This window comes from Poeciliopsis prolifica, unplaced genomic scaffold (genome assembly GCF_027474105.1).
Source record: "Poeciliopsis prolifica strain line A6 unplaced genomic scaffold, Auburn_PproV2 SCAFFOLD077, whole genome shotgun sequence".
NCBI lineage: Eukaryota > Metazoa > Chordata > Actinopteri > Cyprinodontiformes > Poeciliidae > Poeciliopsis > Poeciliopsis prolifica.
This window is the reverse complement of record NW_026562452.1, coordinates 1037276-1054297: the sequence shown is the minus strand read 5'-3', so window position 1 is coordinate 1054297 and position 17022 is coordinate 1037276. Positions and strand designations below refer to the sequence as shown.

At 36.2% G+C, this 17022-nt stretch overlaps 1 protein-coding gene across 1 annotated transcript; it reads right to left on the bottom strand.

The window, feature by feature from the left end:
• Nucleotides 1–35: 35 nt before the first annotated feature.
• On the bottom strand, nt 36–15916 carry zc3h7a (zinc finger CCCH-type containing 7A). Its single transcript, XM_055021580.1, has 23 exons — nt 15736–15916; nt 14366–14462; nt 10257–10296; nt 9864–10067; nt 9144–9302; nt 8208–8288; nt 7997–8050; nt 7872–7911; nt 7445–7788; nt 7097–7349; nt 6976–7004; nt 6756–6900; nt 6484–6642; nt 6068–6273; nt 3806–3906; nt 3501–3682; nt 2678–2751; nt 2437–2570; nt 2256–2361; nt 2049–2157; nt 1811–1944; nt 803–966; nt 36–713 (listed from the first exon to the last, which is right to left on the bottom strand). Exons 2-23 carry the CDS (start codon nt 14431–14433, stop codon nt 524–526), a joined length of 2976 nt encoding a protein of 991 aa, XP_054877555.1. The 5' UTR covers nt 14434–14462; nt 15736–15916; the 3' UTR covers nt 36–523.
• Nucleotides 15917–17022: the final 1106 nt, after the last annotated feature.

Genomic DNA, 17022 nt, shown 5'->3' with positions numbered 1-17022 from the left:
CAGTTTCAGATTTTTTTAAAAAATGGTATCTTTATTTGGTAAGGTGCCCATAACACCAATAACACTATCAGATAAATGAAAGGTGAAAATGACCTATGTTGACTCAATAAAACAAGAATGTCAACTCAATTTAAGTAGTTTAATACTTAAACAGAAAAGGTCATTAAAATATACAAATGTTTTGTGAAAAGATTTTTTTTTAGGTTAACTAAGCATCGGAACATGACTCTGATCAAGGTTTACACATGCTATTTTTGTCACCATATTCAGGTGTTTCTACTGAACAATGTGTAGAAAAGCTTCAGATGTCACACACTGAATATTTGCCATTAATGATAACACTCTGTAGATTGGATCAGAGAAAACCACCCACCAATCAGAGGGACGGTCCTGAACACCCTCTGTTAAATCATGCTGGGATCAGGCTACTTCCTGCTCCAAGCAGAGGCCATTTAATAAAGACCTGACTCATGACTGAATACTGCCTTGTTTGCAAGTGAGCATCAATATTTCCAGCATGTCATTATTTAATGTCTTTAAGGAGAAAACTGTATTTTCCAAAGTCATTGTCATTTGGTGCTATAAGATGGTCTTTTCTCGCTTTGGCAAGTTTCATCAAAAGGAATTCCCTACGCTCCATCCATTCTTTCAGCTCCTGCTCTCCATGAGCCAGCTTACATAAGTCATCCTCTGTGCATGTGCCTTTGAGAAATCTGTTGAAACATAACATCAAACATCAAAAACTGCAGAAGGAGGACCAAGGCACCAGGAATAAACCAGATGTTTAATCTGATAATCTTACCTCTCACAAACTTTGAAAGTGCCTGTGGGAAATCTGTACTGCCAGCAGTTCTGATCATCCTCCGAGTTGAAGACTCTCTCTTTGTGTTTCTCTGAAGTGATATGCTGCTGCCACTGCTTCTCGCTATTGCAGTTTTTACCACACAACCAGCAATGATTGCCGGCCTGCAAAAAAAAAAAAATCAGCTTTTAAATTTTTCTTTAATTACGAGGCAAATAACTAAACTAGAACTCACAAAAACCAGTTAAGCCTATGCACTGACTGATGGAACTTTTTTTAAATTTTGTTGTTCCTGTGACAATGACAATAAAGACTTTTATTTATTTATTATAATAATAAAGTCCTTACACTGCCTCCCTCTAGTTCAGAGAACTTTGAAATATTTCTAGTAGTTTATAAATCAGTGAATAGCTTAGCAACAAATACGTCAAAGATCTTTTGATACATCAACGTTTCAGTCCTCTCAGGTCTTCTGTTTGCTCCAGAATCAAACATGGAGAAACGGCATTCAGATTCTACACATCACAAGTCTGGAAGAAACTTCCAGAAAACTGCAAAAATGCAGGAACACAGAGTTTCTTTAAATCAAGGTTAAAAACCTTGTTCAGATTTGCCTTTGAGTGGAACATTGATCAATCTATATGCTTAATGGTTTTGACGGCATTTGACAAAATAATGATTGCTTATTTCACAATTGGTCACTATTTAATAATCCACATTGACCCACTTTGTTGCTGAAGTGTGCTGTTCATGTAAACTTAACTTCAATTAAAAACTTCATTGAAGTTGACAAAGTGGTAGAGATTTATAATCAAATTGAGTTATAAAATATTTTCAAATCAGTTTTGAGAGGCAACAACCTATCAGAGAGATGCTTATTTTTTTTTAGCTTACTTCATGGAATGAAAGCTGTCATTTCTCTGTTGAACAGTTCATGTTTCCAGAACAAGCATGCCAACTGCCAGTTTAAACATGAATTGTGCGGAGGCAGCTGGCTCTGCAACTCACCACTTCCTCAGCATAGTCTGTCGGCATGTGGATCTGTTTGCCGTTCTCCCTGAAAGAATTATTGGACATTTCTTCCCCCCAGCCAGGCTTCTGAGACTGCAGCCACTGCTCATAAAGCTGATCCATATCTGGAACTGGAGGATGGAGGACGTACAATGAGTGTGCTGCATTGCAAGGCGATTCAATTGTACTAATGAAATACAACCAAGTGAAAAAGCCGAGCTCCAAAGAAACTTACTGTTGTTTTCCTTCATGTAGGTCCAAAGGTCTCTTTCTTCTACACTGTGAGCAAATGTGCAATTGCCGATGTACTGACACTTCTTGCCCGCTGTCACATGCATGCAAATCTAAAATGAAACATTTAGTTACCGGTTAGCAGAAACTCAAAAAGAAAGTGTTCTTCACATTTAGGCTACAGGAAAATACAACAATGCTGGGTGTGTACCTCAAACTGAGATGGGATGGGCTTTTTGGTTGGAAGTGGTCTTACAGTTGTCCACTTTTTTCTTTCATGAGAACTTACAAGCACAACCCTCTTGTCTTTTGCCCACCTAAAATCAGAAAGAGATTCTATGAGATATTATTCGTTCATTTTGAAACAATCCAAGAGAAATTGAAATACTTACGTATGTCTTGCCTTTGCCTGGCAATACTTCTTATTTTTGTCAGCTTCACTCAATTGGCCGTTTCTCCAGCACTGGCCACAAACAAACATCATCTTCAGATTTGGAGGGCCAAATCTTCTCTGGGGATTTGAAAACTGGGGACAATGTTTGAAGGTAGAGATACTTTGTTAGACAACTGCGGCTATTTTTATCTGTGTTAAGCAGAATCAGTTGATACATTGTTTTGCAGTGCGTTTTCTACCTGTGCTCCTTGCAATGAAGCTGTTGCATTCCAATATTTCTTTGCCTCTTGAACAATACTTTCATGAGTGATACCTGCAAGAAGAGTTAAAAAAGTGAGTGATTTTTTAAAATTTTTATTTTAAACCATTTTTTTTTCCTCCAAGAAATTAAATCTTTGTCAGCATTCTCAAAAAGGCCTCAGACTTCTAGTAGTGAAACAATATATTGCAAATATATCAATACACTTAAAAAAATAAATCACATAATGAACATTAAGAACTGTACAGATTCCTCCAGTTGGACACAGAAGATGGCTGCTAAGCCAAACAAGTTCAGGTGAACATTTGTTCCTGCTGTAGCACCATTCTTCTCCCTACTGTCCCTACATGCATGCTTAGTATGAGGGGCTGCTGCAAAGATCAACGACTTTTGATGACGTGCATTTGCATGATGCTGCCCACACCATTTTTCACACTTCAGATGTCGTATTCTGTCTGTTTTCAGCCATACAGTTTAATTCTGATCTCATCTAACTCCAATACGCCCACCCGACCTCTCCAGGTCAGGTGTGCCGAGGAAGTGGTGGTCCACACACAATTCATGTTTAAACTGGCAGTTGGCATGCTTGTTCTGGAAACATGAACTCTTTAAGAGAAATGACAGCTTTTATTCCATGAAGTAAGCCCACCTGATATCTACAGATCTTTGCAGTTCATTCAAAGTCAGCTAGTATTGATACTCTAATACCTTTGTATGGAAATGTAGGACTTCTTGTAGTATTGATGGAATTTCAGGCTGACACTCTTCTCTTGCAAAATGCTAAAGTAACACATGTTGCTTACCAAGTTCATGTTGCATCATCCAGACTTTGAGTTCGATCAGGCTGTGGGCGTAGAAACAGTCGTCTTCTCTTACACAGCCATAGCGCACTTCATGCCGGCAAAGATCCAGCTGACTCTGGGAACTCAAAGGTCTGATTTTAGAATAACGAACTGTATTGTCCCTCAAAATGTGAACCAGGCACCTAGGAGGAGACATAAAAAGAGAAGAAACAAAGTAGGATTATTTTTTCACAATTTCGAAATTTCTCAGAATCTCTCTGAAAGGATGTTTTAAGACGGAATTTTAAAAAATTTGAATGACTCACTTATGAGTCTCAAAGTCATGTTTTGTCACTGGATGAGAGCAAAGAGATGGGTCATCTTTGTTGGTTTTACTGATTATTCTGGGTTTGTGGTCAAAGCACACCTGCAAAACAAATAAGGTGCATTAAGGAAGTTTCAAAATTTCCCAAACAATTCAATATCTGGTTCATTTTAGCCAAACAGACAAATCAAACAAAGTATGGTTAGTTAAGAAGATTTTTTAAGAATTTCTACTAATTAAGTATTGCCAATGCTTAAGTCAAGTACTATCTCAGTCTTTTCATTGATTTATTTCTAATATTTGTTAAGATTTGCATGTTTCTCTATAGTGCTTTAAACATGTGATTTTTCTTCCACTGAACTAATTACATGTCAAGGAAAGAGTGAATGCTTCTCCTCCCCCACATCTAGTCAGCTACATATGACGTCGTGGGAATTCCCCTGAACTCTTAGCCTCAGTAAAATGAAAGGACATGAAGTTGGCAGTTTAAAAGTTATTCGTTTCCCAAAGAAAAAATGCACAACTTACTTACACTTTTTATGAGTAGAACTGTTTTAAAGACATGCTTGCTGCATATCTGTTAGCATATCTGTGTCATTAAATATAAACTGCATGCAACGGAAAATGGTTTAAAAAAGGAGATAATAAGGCAAATTACTTTGCCAGCACTAACTCTTATGGCTTCCTATGTTATTCAGTGAGGAGAATGAAAAAAAATTTTGTACCATAGGAGCTCTAAATTTGAACTACTTTTTGGCTTGGTCTTCCACAACTGTAAGAAAAAGTTGTTGGCTCCTTTGTAAACACAAAATCAACATTGATTTTAAATGACCTCAGTGCTTAAAATAGATTTAGACTTATATCAAAAGCTGTTGTAGATTTAAAGACTGTTAGTCATCTTATAATAAGAAAAAAAAAGCAACCTAGAAACAGTTGGAAAAGTAACAATATGTCATAACTAAAATTAAACTATTGTTATTGCTGCAACAGAAATACAGTGTGAGATTTTTACTATTTCTGCTGACTCACCCACACACACGTATGTGTACATATATAATTGTTATATTGCCTGAATCTCCCGGATGCAATCTTGTAGTTAAAACATAAAGCAGAAGTGCAAAATAAGGAGTCCACAACAACAAAATCCCTCAGCAATCCAAAGAAGCTGAGAAGATGTTATATTTCTGCACACATTAGTGACCCATCTCATCTCAGTAGTCCAACAGCAAGGAAGAAGAGTGTTAAACTATTTTGGATTAGTACAGCTAATCAAAATAAATGAAATAAAGGAGCCAAGACTCCACCATTAACATAGAATATTTTTACATAAAACGTTAACTCATTTCGAAATTATCTTGTTAATCCACAGAGCACTTAATGGATCAGCCTCTCACATGATCTCTGACACCCTCAATTTCTCTGACCAGACATTTTTGCTTTTTTCTTAATTAAATTTGTCCACTGAGAATTTTAGTTAATGGAGTTATTGATCCAAAGTTAATGCAACTGTGACAACATTTAAAAAGCATATTTTCAGAGGCCTTCAACTCAAAACTGTTGATTGTGGAGAGACACAATCTGCCTCTCCATTTTCAGGAAGAAGATGTGCATAAATGTTTGCATCTTTGCAATTTTTCACAACCTCTCTGGTGGATTAGGCTTAAAGTCATCTCTTAAATTAACCAAAAACGTGTCTTGGCAGAGGGGAGCATGGAAGGAGCAAAAAATTAGGGTGAAAGCAAGCAGGCCAAAAATAAATATTCAAAATACAAGTGAAAACAAGCCAAAACCTGCTAAGAAACTATGTGTCATATGATTATATGATTGATTGCCATGTTAAGATTTCACATTGATTTCTGTGAAGAGTATAAATAAATTAACATGCCACTTATTAATAAAATGTGAATACTTTCTTCAAGGAAAGTACCAAGTAGATCCTGTTTTCCTGTTGAAGGCGCTTTAAGCACATTTAATTCAATTTATGACATCACAAAAACACCATCAGTAAGAGTTGCAAAGTTGAGTATCTGCAGATGCAAATACTCAACTTTTATATTTTCAATAAAGCAGAGAACAATACAATCTAGGCATATAAGACATATCAAATTTGATCAAGACCCTTAGCATTTGTAAATGTTTTGCCTTAAATTGGTATGATTTAAAAAATATTTGCTTCATCAACAACAAAACAAAGAACAACCCCTATATCTAAACACACCAACCTACTCTAATGTCAATGCAGTAAAAAAATGTAAATACTAACCCCACAGAGAAACATGAATATTCCACGATGCTCCTGTAAGATCTTGGGAACAGTAAGCCTGATGTTTGAGTTTGGCCCAAAAGGATCAAAAAGCAGTTCCCTGGAGATAAACCCTTTCCGCTCTAGAGTCCAAACATCAATCTCTTCCTGGCAGTATGCAAATGTGCAGTGGCCTGGGTATAGGCACTCTTTTCCAACAGCCACCTCTGAAACAGGTAAGGTCACATTTTAGTATTCCCTCTCAGTCTAAACTTGACTTTAGAGAGAGCAGATTGTTCCCAAAAGAATGTGCTATGCCAACTCCTCTACTTGTTTTAACGATGTATTATGATAAAATAAATAGAATAAACATTTATTAGATTATTGACAAAGGCTATTCAAAAATCAAAAGAAAAATCACCAGGGGAAAAAGTTACCTTTGCAAATGTAGTAAGGTCCTACATATTGGGTTTTTGTTGGTCTGGGTCGAATGAGCTTCCATGTTTTATCAGGTGAGTGCTTTATTCTGCCAAGTAACACGTCTTTTTTGCACTTATGATCTTCAGTGTGAAGAGTGTAGTCTAATACTCCAGGTCCTGCATGCACAAGGAAAAAAAAACAACAACTTAACACCAAACGAAACAACATACTCTCTCAGCTTACAGAAACTCTCAGAGGAGACACCTTTACTGTCATAACAAACCCTCACCTGTTTTGACGTAACACATTGAGCAAGCTTGCTTGAACTCATGTGTTTCAGCTAAGGGGTTTTTTGCTAAATCCACAGCAGCAGGGAGGTCCTTCACTTCAGGCATACCTAGTGGCATTCCCATAGGCTGTTCTTTATTGTTGAGCTGCATTTAAAAAGAAATTTAAAAACTACTCCAAAATTATATTCTTAAAACCTTCTGATTAAACAGAGAAATTACCTTTGGAATGAAGGGACTGTGGGCAAAATCTGAAAATATTGGAGTGAGAAGAACAAAAAAAAAAGATATTAAGTTATTTTGTATAAATATCTCACCATTTAAGAAATAAAAAATAGCATACCAGTTTTGTAGTCTGATATGCTGAGACTGTCCAACGAGTCCAGCGGTGAGGGCAAGGAGTGAAAAGTGTCCATACCAAACAAAGTACTGCTTCCTGACTTGTTATAGAGAGGAGGCAGAGTTACAGTACACTGCTGTGGACTAGTGTGGACATAAGGGATTATATTAGAGGGCATCAGGAATGGATTTGACAAAGAACTGCCAGAGGAAATACTGGTAGGCAAGGGAAGAGGGCCTTTCACGGTGGGGATACCCTAATGAAAGACACAGAAAAGTTACAGTTCAACTGAAAGAAATAAGAAAATATCTAGCCCCATATATCCCTTCATATTAAAATTCCCCCACTAACCATGTCTGGTTCAGGGCCAGCTTGGTCCAGTAGGTCATCCAGGTCGTCCCCAATTATGTCTGTGTCAAAATCTTGACTGGGTTCAAGAATCTGACAAGGCTTGCTGGTTCGGCAACCGTTCACAAATGAGTGCATAGAAAGAGAAACTGATGTGGAGGCAGATACAGGCAAGGGGACCGACTCAAAGCCCGGGGGCTCAGATGGGGGTACAGATAAAATACTTTTGCTAAGAGGAAGTTCATCAACCACAGAATCATTCAGAGGGGCGTGCACTGCTGCCGGGGGTTGGATCGCAGCTGGACCTGAAGCCAAAACACTGCCATCTTGGGCAAATGGAGGCACTTCTAAAACAGAAAACGCAACAGCATTAGATCTGACTCAGCTCTTTCTCACATTCAGATCAAAACTTTTTAATAGTAAAACTTACCAATTTCTATTTCTTCAACTGAATCTGAGCCACGAGAAAACTAAAAATGAAGAAATTTCACAGATTAATGTATTGCTTGAGAAACTGTTTTCTTCAAATGAACTCATGAAGGTAATGTTGCGTACTTTGTCACATGATGCATCTTGATAACTTGATCCACGCAAAACATTCAAGGCAGGCTATAAAAAATTAATTTTTAAGAGGTGAATATTTTTTATCACCATTTGGAAAGGACCTATTATATACCTATTAAGTGATCTTACTCTTGATCTTACCATTCAAAAAAAACTAACTCTTCATGACATTATGAGTAGTCAAGCTGACTTTCATACATACCTTACTTCTTACATAAGCTTTGCGGATTTTCAACCCCAAAATTTTGGCAAGGTCCTGAGTCAGCTGTGTGACATTGGAATCCTGAGAAGACAAAACAGCAGCTATGAAACAATCTTTGTGCATTACTGTTATGCTTTAAATATAGGAAATACATTCATGACAACAACCAGTATACGCTTCACTGTGTGTTTTGCATTTTAAATAAGGAAGTCCTTATTTTGTATGAATAGGACGTGTTCAAGTCAAGCTTTGACCTGCTGACACAGATTTGAGACAACTCTCTAACAGCTTTAAAACAAGAAGAAAGAACAACATAATTTAAAGTATTAGGCAAGCCTACCTGCCAGAAGTGATTAAGTAATTTTAGTTGGAGCAGAAAAAGTTACATCGCCTGTCACACACGAGATGCTAAAGTCCCAAGCAAATCGAGACCCTGACCTTAATTTTCCATAAAGCTGCCAACCTTTTCAAATCCAGCATGCTCAATGACTGACAGAGGCTGAAAGCTATAAAAATATGATCGAGCAACTTTGTTAGAATCTATTCAAGTTTTTTCTCTGATTCTCTATCAGCATGAATGACCTAAATAACTGTGGTTTTCCTTCAAATAGTTTCCTGCATCTCTGTTCTTTCTCCATCTTCACTTATAAACACCTTAATGATCCTGAAAATAGTCAAGTTAGAGACTGCTTCATTTAGCAGCAACACCAACGAATGTTGTCAACACAACAAGCTAGCAGTCAGCTGTGTTCACTGGTTGAAAGAGATTGAAGTTTTTAGTTCCCAATCAGTTGATCACTAATCAAGGTATGTACCAATGTTACTGCTAGATTCTTTGTCTCTAACCTGTCTGGTTTCCCCTCGGCCAGGGACAAAACAACAAGTCCATTGCAGATGTATATTAGTAATCTGAAGCATGCAAATATTTGTCCTTACCTGAGGCACTGTAAGCGAACATTTGGCAACAGCCTCATAGGCCTCTTGATGTCTTCCCATTTCTTTCAAGGCTTTTGCTTTTCTGTACAGTGCTCTGTAGTTCCCTTCATTCAATTGGAGAGCCTTTTCACAGTCTTCTAGGGCTTGGTCATACAGTCCCTATGAGTGATGACAAAATAATGTTGTAAAAGATCACACTAATTAACTTTAGTTTGAGTTAGGTTTGGGTGTGCCTTGTTCTGACAACAGTAAAATGTTTTCCCTGACATGTAAAACATGTTGTTGACTCCAGAAGCAAAATATTTCACATAGCAAGCCATTCTTTTTTCCTCAAATGTTTTTTGATGGATCCCATTTCAAAACCTTTAAAAAAAATAGTTTTACTGTTTAAAAAGTGATAAAATGTTTTACTTTTTTGTGATAGATTAATTATCACAAAATATGTGTACAAATTTTAACCAATAACCATGTGATTAGGTCTGCTAAGCAGTATTAAAAACCAAATCAGCTCTCGTTATATCCAGAATTTTCTGTTTTCAGTGAGTAACTTCAGCCAGTTATCAACTGAATGACAATGCAGAAAAACACTTGATCACTTGGGAAGTTGTTTTGTTCTTTGCCAACCTATCTTCCATTAAAAAGTGAAGGAACTGTAAATCCTGCAGTCCATCTCAAGTGAGACAGCTTATGATGAAATAGAACCAGCTGACACCAACTTACTGGAACAATATTGAGATATGCAGCGGCTCGATTTGCATACAGTTTCTCCAGTACACTTGTTGGAACACAGATGTCTTCTGAATCCGCATAATCTGCTATACTTAGCGCTTCTGTGTACATCTCAATTGATTTTGTCCACTCCCCTTCTTGAAACACATCATTTCCTTCTCCAAACAGGTTCCACACAAGTTCCTTTATGAACACCTGGAAATTAAAACGAAAACAAAACCACGTACAATTACAAAACAATGCGTTATTGCGTGCACAAAACAAAAAGCTTTTCCTTTTACTCAATTTGAAACGCTGGCCTTTAAATTTAGCTTATCCACCAGGAGGTCATGGAAAAAAAAAAGATAAAGATACTGCACCCACATTCAAATTTCCCAAGCTTACCTCATATTGCTCTTGGGTTCCAGGAAATGGAAGGGTTGATCTACAAAACAAAGAACAGAATGAGTTTCATACCTTCAATATATTAATTTGATTAAAACACACATAAAAGAAGAACCAATAAAGAGAAAAAACGTTTTAAAGTTTAGCAGCTCAAGTAGAAAGCCAAAAAGAAGCCAAATCAAGTGGTACAGCAAAATAACAAAAAGAGGACCATGACTTGCAGCCTGTTTCAGTTTATTAGCTTATTTAGGCTAAACTCTCAACATGCAAAGACCAAGAACTATACAGACAGATCCAATTTACTTTATATGTGGAAATAGTCAATATATTGAGATCCAAAGTGCCTAGTTATAAAATAATGCAGTCAAAATAAAGAGACATATCTGAACTGCCCTATTCTATTTTTTTGGTCCTAAATCAAATACATTTGTTTCCAAAGGGTCCACAGTATGAATGGTCATGTCGCATTTCACACACGATTCATGCCAAACATGCATCAAACTTCTGCACCAGAAAGTGCCAGACGATGCCAAACCACATGGCTGAAATTTATAATTATGAATGAAAAGAAAGAAGTGGATGTCAGTGTAGCACATCATAATTTCACCACTCCACACAAACAAAAAACACAAGTAATGAAAAAGCTCTCATCGTCCAACTATGCATCCAAGCTTCTTCATTGAAGTTGCAGTTAAAGCGCCACCAAAGGCCATTGTTATTAGTTGTGCTTTTTTTTTTCCACAGCTTTCTTAATTTGGTTATCACTGTTAGAATATTTATGTTTTGTTATCATTCTTACATTTGTAGTTTTAATAGATTTAGTATTCACATCCCTGAGAAAAGGAACTTGTTAGACTTTGGAGCTGCAGCTGCATATAGACCTTGAAGTTGCAGTCATTTCTTATCTTGGGATACTCCTTACACGGCCTGTATGTAGATCTTCCTTTGTCCTCCCTCCACATTGCTTTCCTGCTATGCTTTGTAATAAAAGACCAGTTCTGATGCAGAGTCAGAACGCATGGCAGACCCCTTGAGGAAGTGGTCTGCAGTGCCTTCTCCTTTTGCAAAAGACTTGCTTGAAAACTCAAACGTTGTCTGTGGTTCTCTTTTTGAGAAAATATCTATCAATCACCTTATGATAAACACGTTGGCTCTCATTGCTGAATAACTTTATCAACTCCTAGATGACATAATCCATTATTATTTCCATAAATTCAGTAGTCTGAATGACCATGCGAACAAAAAATTTAATTGGAATTGTGCTTTAAGTCCGACTGTGTAAATGTAGCCTAGCTTATTTATTTTATTCAGAATAAAATAAATAAATGTCGATAAACACAGCTGGCTGCAGAGAGTCACCATCTTTGTTGCAATCACTCCTCCTGAACTGGTGACAACACACAGTTGATTACATCAAACCTTTAACTTTGCTCAAATGTTGTATATTGAGCATAGATGTGGTGACAGTGGAAAAGAAAATTCAATTTTAACAGGAAGATAAGATAAGATACAAGTTTATTGTCCACTAGGGTGGACGTTTTCCTGACGATACCCTCAGCATGAACTGACTCGGTGACATCCATAAAAATTAATTATCAGGAAAGTGATCAGGTGTTTGTGTTCATCATTAGCTGGACTAGTTGCAATGTATGCACAAACTGACTGGAAAAAAGCCAACATCAACAGAAAAAGATGGTTAAAAAGATCTAATTTCAATAATCTGTTAAAATGTGCCTCGAAGTAAAAACAAAGTAATTGTTTATTCACACTAAATGATACTGTATACTACAAATGTAACATGTCTCACTATAATTAACTTCAGGATGTTGCTTTACACATTATAACAACAAAGACAGTGAACTCTATGACATCCTTTTCAAAAAGTAAAACCCTCACTAAATAGTGAAGTAGAATCGATGTGTCAGTCATCTCATGCTATCCTGAAAAGATCACATGATTTATTACACAAACTAAATTTCTGTGGTATTAAACATTACAATGGAAATTCTGTTTTGACATGTGGTTATCTTGTCATCTGTGGCGTGTTTGTTCTCTTTGAAAACACAACGAAGACAAGAAATCTGGACAGTCTGTTACCACATAAAATTTCAATAATCTATATACTTAAAACCACTTCACTAAACTCAAAACCAATTGTATTTCTTTAAACTGTTTCAGTTTTACTCTATGGCAAACAACTAAAATCAAAGTGACAAATCTATGTTGTTCATAAATGTTAAATGCCATAAATAATAATAAGAAACTGTAATCTCCTAATCTGACAAAGCTATGAAATAAATTAAATTTCAGTTATCACTTTAGTTTTAAGAAAATGTCTCTGACAGATAAGTGGAAATGTAACATTACTCTGTGTGGCACACCTGCAGAACAAGGTTTGCACAAAGCTTTAGTCTACACAGTGTTGAAGCCAAGCCCAGCTATAAAAAAAAATTACAAAAACAAAGGCCATCTCTGCTGCCTCGCAGCTGATCTCACAAAAATAACGAAACCAGAATTCCGTATGACTAGAATCACAGAAACATTTTATTTCTTACATGCTCCTTTCTGGTAAGTTTAAAAATATACATTATCTTAACATCCCACCGCAGTTTATGTAATAAAAACAAAGTCAGAACAGCTACAGGAGCCGCTGGTCATCTTCTACACAGCCATTTTTCAGCCTGTTCTGAGTTTGTCTATCATTGTGTGATTTGGCTCAGCCACAAAACAGGAGACGGACAAGCTGCAGAGAGCAGCCAGATCAGCAGAGAGAATAGTCGGGGCTTATCTTCACTCCATCAAGGAGTTATACAGATCTTTGTGTAAGGAAAATGTCAACTGACCCCAAACATCCCAGGTACAAGTAGTTAAGACTTTTTCCTTTGGGTCGGCACTACAGAGCACTTTCAGAATAAACAAACAGAAACAGTTTGTTCCCTCAGGCTCTTTGATGAACGCTTAAGAGTGCCCAGCTACTCTGCTGGGAATCCTCACTATGCATATTGGACCAGTTCAACCTTGTCTTAATTTTTTGCCTTTGTAATATTGTACACATTTCTTAATAAAAAGTAAATAAATAAAACTTTTCTGTTTCCTTCAAACTGTGTGTCTATTTTTAAAAATATCTGTACTTTAAAAACAAGAGTGGAACCACTCTATTCCTTTTTATTTGAATAAATCTGGCAAATAGAGCCAATTACTATTATTATATTCAAGTTGAATTCATTTACAATCAGACATAAAAATAAATATTCTGGTCTAAAAAAAGACCCACCAAAACAGCCATTAGCCTGACTGACATACTGACAGAGAAAAATTCATTGGTGTGATGCAACACACCAATATTAATTTTCACAAGCTGAGATTTCTGCTTGCTTAATTAAATGTTTATAACATGTTTTTGGCCAAGATTATGTTACTTAAATGCTAGTTTCTAACAACCATATTTGCACTATTTCTTCAGCAAGAGCAGTGATATGGCTCATTTCTCTCTCTCATCTATCTTGTGATGGATGTATAGACAACTCATACTTACAGTCTAAACCCCAGCATTTTATTACAACAAACAGCAGGCATCTGACAGGAGCAGACACCCGAGTTCAAATCAACACGCTGATGTGTCAATACTTCACTGGTAGTTTTTTTGGTCTGGGAATTTGGATTTAAACTAGTTGCAAAAAATATTCTTTATCACGTCATATTTATAAATGTTCAGTGCTTAGAGACTTTAAGAGGCTAATAACCTAGCATAACCCTAATATACTAGGTTCCATTATTAAAATTGGTAGCATATTTAAATGTACACAGCAAGTTAAATGCAAATTTCCAAGTAGGAAAAAAAAACACACACACCCTGAACTTTATTTTCCAAAAGAAGTGAAAGCAGTCTGATTTAAAATTTAAGCTGAGTGAAAGTGGTAGGTCAGATACCCTTTAAATAAAGGGTATCTGTGCATATGTGAAGTGCTAAAACAAGTTAAAGTTTTACTTTTTCCTCAACCTTAGGAGATGCACTGATGTAGGAAACTAAATATTTATCATAAAAATTTGTTTTTGTTCTCTTTTGTTGTACTCTATTAAACAACTGATGATCTGTAAAATACACTTACTGAATGAACTGAAGGCCTTTCTGAATTTCCTGCCAGCGACGACTTCTGTCCCGACACGCTCCAGACATAGTTGCGTGTTTATTATCTCAAATAGCACCTGGAATTACAAAAATTTGACATAGCATTTTAAATAACATACACACATTAAATAAATTTTAATTATTCGACCTGCCCATTTTTCCTATATCAGCTCATGTTTCTATAGCCCTGTTAGAGGAGTTCGACTAATAAGAGTCAAAATGTCTAAGCTTTACTTGGAATGCCTTCTCCCAGGTTCACTTCCTAGTTTGAAAATGACGACACACACGCAGTCCCGGAAATATGAGTTAAGTGGGTTATTTTTAAGAATGAGACCTTAAACAACCGTACAAACGGTTTGGTCGCCATTTCAAATAAAAAATACAAGTTATAATTACATAGTTGAGGGTGTGGACAAGTTAGGTCACAGGCCTGCCGGAAATGTTCAAACTTTAGCATCTGTAAGACATCTGTCTATTATCGGACAACGATTCGACAGGCTTTAACCGCGCAGTCTGAGTTTGCGTCCAATGTCTCTTCACGGAAATAAAGTCACAGTTCAATACAAATTATTAGTACATTTATACATCGTCAGGGGTGGAATGGCTACACAGTGTATGACTGAGGTTCAAAAAAGGAATTAAGCTGTAAGACTAAACAAAACAACCAATGTGTCATTTCTACCAGCAGTAAATCATTAACACCTATTACGATTTCAATCGGTGTTTCAAACTTTCATGTAATTTGTTTCATATATCTACTATATACGCTCTATAGGATACACTGTATCCTACAGAGCATTATACACTGTAGGTTCTGGAGTTGATGTGTTATTCGTACAGCCCCGTATCACGCATGGGATTCAAAATCGGTTTATATTTCAGCAGATTAAAGTTTCTTTCGTTAAATAATAGGTCTACACACGGAATACAGGAAGGTTACGGAGGAAATTTTTAGTTCTAAAACTTCAGTGTTGCCCGCTGTCCGATAATGGACGCATGTCTTTTAGCGCACGTGTGTTACCCGCGGCTCGACACCGTCGACGAGACTTCTCGTTAGCCACCGTTGACTCCAGCTAGCAAATGTTACCGTTTATTAGTCACAAAATAATTCAAACTTAGTAAAAAAAATTTTTTTCTTACAAGAAACCACAAACGCACAGTCATTAATTAATAAGATGACACTACTGTATAAGTTTAAAGGAGGAAGTCTGAACCAAACAAAGCATTGGTATTTCCAAGTTAAACTAGTTCTTCAACGCAAACAATGGCGAGCTGTAGATGTTTAGTCCCAAGCTTAGACGAAGAATATAACACAGACAGTTCTGAATACTGTCTGTTTTAGATACTTACATGAATGAGTCTTTTTTCTAAACAACCTTTCAGTCTGTATATAACAAGAGGGAAAGGAAATCTTCGTTTTAGCTAAAAGAACTTAGCCGGAGATGTCGCTGAAGGCCGCTCTTTGCTTCTTCTTCTTCTTCTTCTTCTTCTTCTTCTTTAATCATTGACGTTTTCATGTTGTTGCCCCCACTGGCCATTATTAGGCATGACCGTTTGAGACAGGAAAAACGCAGCACTGGATCATAAACGTACCTTTTCTTCATGCTACATGTCACTTACCAAGTTAGGCTATTAAGGATCTACCTCTGAAATAATAGAAGAATAACAGGATTGATTATTTGTCAGTAATTCTTAGAAAATCTTGAGAGAAACAATAGGGTTTTAGCAATTATTTGTATTTTATTTTTTTGTATTTTATAGTTTTTACTTTTAACTAACAACTCAGGAATGTTCAGATCTGTTCTTAGTACAGTTTTAATTGTCCATTTGTTTATTTTCATTTGAGTGATTCATACAGCTCAGAGTCAAATGACTTTTCTGAATGAAACTTTCCAGACTTCTAATTCTTCAGACATGAGTCAGACTGAAAGATCACATTTAATTATTTAAACAAATCAAAAATAAAGTATTTCGATAACTTTCTCAAAATAGTAGATAAGGATTTCAAAAAAAGTCCAGAGATTTACAAGGAAAAATGCAATTCTTGACTTACAAGCAGGGAACACTCATTCTACATAAAGTGTACCATTAATACATGTACATAGATGAAGATGAAAAAAAAGTGCTTTTTAGGCCCTGTTATCACAAGCGGAATTGTCAGAATGTTTTATTTTTATAGGCTTTTTAAAGAACATATGACTAAAAGAACAAACAAAAATACTTCTCCAGTTGTGTCCCAGTCTGTTTAGTTAACTTGAATTGAATTAGGTTGTTTGCCTTCAAATATTTTTACTTACATTGCTGGAGATTTCTGAACATATTTCATTATTTTTTCATTATCAGCATCCATTTAACAGCTGGAGTGCATTGCTCAGTAAGAGTGATGTTTGTTTATCGAGGAAATGACCACTGAATTCACCACAATGACTTATTCTACAGGAAAATAAAAATATAGATGACACAAGAAAAATAAATAGAATTGGATCATAATTACTCTGCTTTTATGTATTTTGTGTGATATAGTGAACCTCTTGTAAAACTTTCTAGTTCTCATTAGCAGAATAATACAATGAGACATTGATAGAATTATTGATATAATGAAAGTGGACATATTTCATACAAACTTAGTGCTGTCTG